A 6,833-nucleotide genomic window follows, 5' to 3' on the forward strand; every position below is an offset into this window, starting at 1 on the left:
CCTCTTCAGGAGATATGACAGGAATCAGAGTCTTATTTTACAATGAGACATTTTCCCATCAGTCTAGTCTACAGTAGCACACTTTCTTCACTGTGCTCCTGTGGTCAAGGAATATAGACTTAACTCACCAGCACTGGGTTGTTTTTGGAATTCAGTATATGTGTATCAGCAGAATTCTTCTCTCTACGTGCTGGGAGCCGGCACACGAGATCCCAGCCATGACAAGGTCACTGAGGAGAAAACCTGACAAGCAAGGCGGATCAGGTTTTCAGGGATTTCGAAAAGCTGCCCCCAGCGCTCACCTTAAAGATGATATCTGTCTTTCTGATGCTTGCCTCAATAGACTACTCCCTAATTTCTGTGACACAGGCAGAAGACCTTCCCCTATCTCTTCCCAAATAAGAATCAATTTAGAACTTTAATCAATAAGTTTCCCAGGTGGTGGTATTTTATGAGATTATCCAGGGTGAAAGGAGTGTTTTAATTTAAACTCCTTTGCTGGTGTTTTAGTTTGTTTGGCAAATGCATTTATGCCCTTGGTACTAATATGCATGATTGCTTATATTAATACCCTAATAATAAAATAGCTTAAAGAACCTGATCATATAAAGGCCCTAGTAGACATAGAGCCTTTCGGGGAGTGAGGAAGTCCTATTAGAAAACATAAGAAAAATTATTCTAAAGGTGGTTATTGGGTTGACGTTTGCTTGCTGTGTTTTGCTTGCTGTGTTTTTGCTTTTAATGTGCTAAGGTTGTGTTATAGAAACCATTGTTAATATAGCTAAAGATCTAGAGAAATAAGAGCCTAGAGAAATACCACCCTAGTGTGGTAACAATGAGATGGTTGTTAATTGTCAGCCAGGAGTGCTAGGCAGAAGCTGCCTCACCAAAGCCGCAGAGTCTGTGTGGGATAAACTCCTTAGATAAACGCAACTGACAACTTCTGCAGAAGGATTAATTTTTGTGTTAACAAAGTTATACTTCCACTCTGTACTGTTGCCCTATGAGACTGCTACCTTTCAGTTAAGGTCACCATAGAAACAGAAAATAGGTTTACATTCACCTGACCTGCATAAAATGTTAATAGGCCCCAAGGCCAGAAGATAATGTACAAGACCCTCATAAACAAAGGAATATGCAGAAAACACCCTGGTTTTGTGAAGGACAGGCTGACGTAATGTTAAACTATCTTCCCCTTAGAAATGTACTAACTTAGGGTATAAAAGCTATGGTAAAATATAAAGCATTGCCAGACACTGCCAGACCCTGTACACCCCCATCCGGTCATTCACTCTCTCTCTCTCTCTCTCTCTCTCTTTCTCTCTTTCTCCATTGCAGACTTGGCCCTATCAAGGCTGGTCTCACGTGTCTTCTATCTCTCGCCAACGCCGTTCATCCTGAGGGTACCCCCTGGATCCTGCTGGGGCTGGACCCCGGCATCTAAGGACCTTTTGTTTTGGTCAAAGCTTAATCTCACTTCTTTGTTTGTAATTTTATTTCTGTATATGTGATAATATTACAGTAATAATCTACTGGGACTTGAGGAGATCCAGGAAATAACACTATTCTTTCCCATCATTTCTGAATCAACTGAGAAATGAGTCTGCAAATGGAGGGTAAAATCCCAATTTTCTTTATAACAAAGTAGGAATTTTAGCAATTGGACTTCCTAATGCAGAAGCACAGAGTTAGACATTTTTCCCTATAAATGGCAGCACAGTACACCATCAGAGCCTCCCCCAAACAAGCGTAAGCCTTCCCTGAGAAAAGCCACTCATTCCCAAGAGGAGGCTAGAGGAAAGAGACAGACACATGTGCTCAGCTTTCCTTCTAAAATCACAAATCAAGTAAGCTACTCAACCTCCCAGGAGACAGTGTGAATGAAGGTGAAAGGAGGGGTCAGGAGTGTGGTGCTACTTCAGTTCCGTTCCTGTGGAAGGAAATGTCAGGAACATGGAGGCAGTTATTCCCCACCCTACACCCCTAACAGTATCTAACACTGTGTTCTCTTGCCTCATTAAGTCTTTAACCAGAGGCGTGGTATATCAAGACAGTCGCACTTCTACTTTGATGTGGCTGCTCCTCCAATGCAAATCATTGCTCTGTTGAAAGGCTCTTGGAGCTTTGCTTGCAGGACAGTTCTAAAATGGATCAAAACTGTGAGTTAACAAAATCAAATCTGAGGTCAAACTAGACCACAACTGAAAATTCATTTTCTACTCTTTTCTCCTTAACAAACTGTGTTTTAGCTACAGTGTCCAAAATAAGAGAGGTTCTTCAATGAGATTAAATTGTATTCTTAAAATATAATAATAAATTGGAGAGTCAAATGTTATATTTGTGAACAACTTTATAAAATATTGTTAATTTAAATGAAATTACAGACTCTCAGTTCTTTAAATAAGAAACCCAAGGAGTCATGGGTTATTTATCTATAAGCACTTGGCAGAAGAAAATCCCATGACTAACAAATGTCATAAGTATGTAGACCTTTCAGAAAATAGAGGTATCAACTTAAATAACACCATGGCCATAATTAAGATCACCAATAAGAATTACATTTTAGGGGCTTGAAGTTAGCTTTATAGCACATGGCAACAATTTCTAATGCCCAGTCTTAGAGGAATCTTTGTCAGAAATAATATTTGCAAGGACATGTTTTATATTACAGAATAATGTTAGCTTATCTGAAGCTCTAGGAGAATGAATGTTTTCTTATATTCTTGCTGATATTTCTTCAGCTAACAGATAAGACAGCATTGTGATTTTCAAATCATGGTGCTACAATTCAATTAGTTAGCACTGAAACAAAATTTAAAATCCTGAAGAAGGTAAAAATATACTCTATGACAAAGATGGGGGCAAAATAAGGTTATTAACAAATGGAATATGTGACATGTAAGATTGAATACTTATTCTATAAAGTGCAGTTCACACGACTAAATATTATTATTTAATATTTAAGTAAACATTCATCACCCATGGTATAGATGACAGAGAACTAACAAGGTCATCACACAAAACTTCTCTTCCAGAGTGGCTCACCAGGTCAGACCATCCTCCCTGGACAAGTTCTTCAAACACCATGAGTTTCTCTGTTATTTGCCACAGTGATTCAGAGACAAACATCATTATCAGTCAAGCAACAGAATGAGGTAGGATGTGATTTTCAAGATATTGTCCCATTTACTTACACAGATATTTAACTGGTTAACCCCTGATGGTTGTTAACAAGGCACTAGGTATCACAGAATATTCTCTCTAACAAACAGGCCACAAATAAACATTTGTGCTCCTGTAGATCAGAGTAATTCCATAAATTGAACTTCAGTTTCTTCTTAGTCAAGTCCACCTGTCTGAAATGTAGCTCACGTACTTCTCCTGCCCACTCTGATCTCAGCTTCAACAAGTCCACGGGGGCCCAGGATTCAAAGCCACTTTTGGATTAAATAGTTCACTCTGCCCCTCCTTGACATTTCTGGGCCCTCAATATGAAAATTTCTAGGTTCAAGTTCTAGGGTATCATTCCAAAGCAGATATGATGGAAATGGCCTACTACCCAACACTGTCTATACCTGTCAGGAAACACCTACAGGGAATGCAAAGCTAAAAACAATTGGCAGTAATGTCATATATATCTTCTAAAATTAAGATAGGCAACATGAGAGATTTAAAGACATGGAGAGCAGAGGGGAATTCAACCAGAGGCAGCTCAATGACAGATACCCACTACCAGAGATGAGAAAGGAAAAAGGAAAAGAAAAGAGAGAGAAGTAGAAATAAGTGGAAAAACTGGGTGAAAGACACACAGAGGGGGGAAATTGAGAGTGTGTAGAAAAGGAAATGGAAGAAGAGAAAATGAAGAACTAAACATTAAGAAGGAATACAGTGTCTATAAGCATCTGAAAGTAGAAGGGATCTATCTGATATACCCTAACTCCAAAACACGATTAAAAAGCAGGAAAGATTTAATGTGAGCATAATGACTTTCTAAACATTACAGTGAGAATATCACATGCAAATTCTGAATGCTTGTTCTCTGATGATAGAAAAAGGACAAGATTTACTGCTATTAGTAAAGGGACAGATTGAAGTTGTCTGAAGGTCTATTCAGAAATATTGAATTTGTGCCCTACTCAGAACTCCCCTGTTCTCACAGGATGGTTGGATCCTTTCCACCCAATTATGTATAGAGCTAAATTCCTACTGAAGAAGGAAAACTGATAGTAGCATGCGAGAGCTAACAACCAGGCCCATCTCCAGCATGCAAGACGTGGGTCGTTAATACAACAGCAGCAAACACCAGGAGCCTGAGACTGGAAAGAAGTAGGATGACTGGGACGAGCTGAGCATGATGTTTCAAGTTATGCTGATCATTTTCACCTACGAGATAATCCTGAGGGTTAGCATGTTTTTATTTTCTCTAAAGGGGCTTCCCTGGTGGCTCAGATGGTAAGGAATCTGCCTGCAATGCAGGAGACCCAAGACCCTAATGATGGGAAAGATTGAGGACAGGAGGTGAAAGGGGCAACAGAGAATGAGACATTGGATGGCATCACCAACTCAGTGGACATGAGTTTGAGCAAACTCTGGGAGATAGTGAAGGACAAGGAAGCCTTGTGTGTTGCAGTTCATGGGGTTGCAAAGAGTCGGACACCACTTATCGACTAAACAACAACAATTTTCTCTAAAAATTCAACCCATTCATTGTTTTAAATAAGTAGCTCAGTTGGTAAACTATCTGCCTGCAATGCAGGAGACTCGGCTTCAATTCCTGGATCAGGAAGATCCCCTGGAGGAGAAAATGGCAACCCATTCCAGTATTCTTGCCTGGAGAATCCCATGGACAGAGGAGACTGACAGGCTACAGTCCATGGGGTCTCAAGAGTGGGACACAACTTAGTGACTAAACCACCACCACCATACTTGAGTTTTTTTTTTTTAGAAAAATACATTTTCAAGTGTCTGTCAAGTGCATCCTTGATATAATCTTCTATGAACTAACGTCCCTTCCTCTGAAATACTCCACTCCTCTGTTTGGCATGGGTTCTGGAAATCTATCTTGTTTTTTCATCTCTGAATGCATTTTGACTAAAGACTAATCTTTCAACACTTAGAATCCTGCAGCAGATACTTTACTTGACTTCAACCTGATTAAACTAGAATAAAATATAGCCACCACTTCCTTATTTTTAATGTTATGATTCCATGGATGCAGCCTATGGTGACCATGGTACTCTCACTGCCCCATACAGTGCCAATTATATTATGTTTACTTAGGTTTCAAAACATTTATCACCACTCACCCATCTTGTGCTATTATAGCTGTGTTTCTGGGATCAAGTGAGTACCTTGCATTACTCTACAGCTGTCTCTCTTGTGCTTTCTCTGTCCCTCCTCCTCAAGCAGATCCAAGCCAGTGGACCTAAGGAATGGCAGCACCGTGACTGAGTTTGTCCTCGTGGGCTTTGAGCAGAGCTCCCCATCCGCTCGGGCATTGCTCTTTGCCCTCTTCCTAGCCCTCTACAGCCTGGCCATGGCCATGAACGGCCTCATCATCTTCATCACCTGGACAGACCCCAGGCTCAACAGCCCCATGTACTTCTTCCTTGGCCACCTGTCCTTCCTGGATGTCTGCTTCATCACCACCACCATCCCGCAGATGCTGGTCCACCTGATAGTGAAGAACCACATTGTCTCCTTTGTCTCTTGCATGACCCAGATGTACTTGGTCTTCTGTGTGGGTGTGGCTGAGTGCATCCTCTTGGCTTTCATGGCCTATGACCGTTATGTTGCCATCTGCCACCCACTGACCTATGCCCAGGTCATGAGCCGGCAGGTCTGTGTGAGCCTGGTGAGTACTGCCTGGTCCTTCGGGCTGATCAATGGCATCATGCTTGAGTATATGTCATTCCGGAATCCCTTCTGCAGAGACAACCACATAGAAAACTTCTTCTGTGAGGCCCCCATAGTGATTGCTCTCTCCTGTGGAGACCCCCAGTTTAGCCTGAGGGTCATCTTTGCTGATGCCATTGTGGTGCTGCTCAGCCCCATGGCGCTCATCGTCATCTCCTATGCCCGCATCCTGGCCTCCATCCTGGGCAAGGCCTTCTCCTCTAGTCGGGGGAAGACTTTCTCTACCTGTGCCTCCCATCTGACCGTGGTCATTTTTCTCTATACCTCGGCCATGTTCTCTTACATGAACCCCCGTAGCACACACGGTCCTGACAAAGACAAGCCTTTCTCCCTCCTCTACACCATCATCACCCCCATGTGCAACCCCATCATCTACAGTTTCCGAAACAAAGAAATGAAGGGGGCGATGGTGAGGGCCCTTGGGAGAAGCAGTCTTTCCCAGACAGAGTCTGTCTAGTGGGAAGACACCTGGAAGGGCAGCTTCCTCCTCCAGCCCTGAGAGCTGGGTAACTCACCAGTGCTGAGAGATTCCAGGAAAGAGCATTCATAGGTTCCTTTGCACCAGCATCAGGCCTGGAAGATCCTATTGATATCTAATGCTCATCTGCATGATGTACCTTTAAGCACTGTATCCTCTTGGACCTTCTTCAGGAGACTTGGAGACCTTCCTGCTGAGTAATTTTCTTTTAAGTTTTCACAACAGGATCTATAAACACATAAGGACACTTAATTCTATTTCATTTTCTTTGCATAGCACTTTTATGTGCTCTTCCTAGCCTGAGTTCTGCCTAGACACTTAGGAGTACACTTCTTTCAATTTAATCTGTTTTTCTTTCTCACACTCCACTCTCTCTTACTGAATCTGCCCTCATCCACTCTGCTCCTATATGAGGAACAGTAGAGGAAGAAGAAAGAAA

The 6,833-nt window shown here is 42.0% G+C and overlaps 1 protein-coding gene across 1 annotated transcript; it reads left to right on the forward strand.

Moving 5' to 3' along the window:
* The first annotated feature begins 1,708 nt into the window (after positions 1-1,708).
* On the forward strand, positions 1,709-6,373 carry LOC110146784 (olfactory receptor 10AD1-like). Its single transcript, XM_070454849.1, has 2 exons — positions 1,709-1,749; positions 5,410-6,373. The coding sequence occupies exons 1-2, from the start codon at positions 1,709-1,711 to the stop codon at positions 6,371-6,373; spliced, it is 1,005 nt and encodes a 334-aa protein (XP_070310950.1).
* The last annotated feature ends 460 nt before the right edge of the window (positions 6,374-6,833 follow it).

This window comes from Odocoileus virginianus, chromosome 24 (genome assembly GCF_023699985.2).
Source record: "Odocoileus virginianus isolate 20LAN1187 ecotype Illinois chromosome 24, Ovbor_1.2, whole genome shotgun sequence".
Classification (NCBI taxonomy): Eukaryota; Metazoa; Chordata; class Mammalia; order Artiodactyla; family Cervidae; genus Odocoileus; species Odocoileus virginianus.

Excerpts from the sequence above, each read along its gene's own strand:
- LOC110146784 (XM_070454849.1), top strand. The coding sequence starts at position 1,709 with ATGGCAGCACAGTACACCATCAGAGCCTCCCCCAAACAAGC. Across the intron at positions 1,750-5,409 it reads AGAGCCTCCCCCAAACAAGC|ATCCAAGCCAGTGGACCTAA; the intron begins GTAAGCCTTCCC and ends CTCCTCAAGCAG.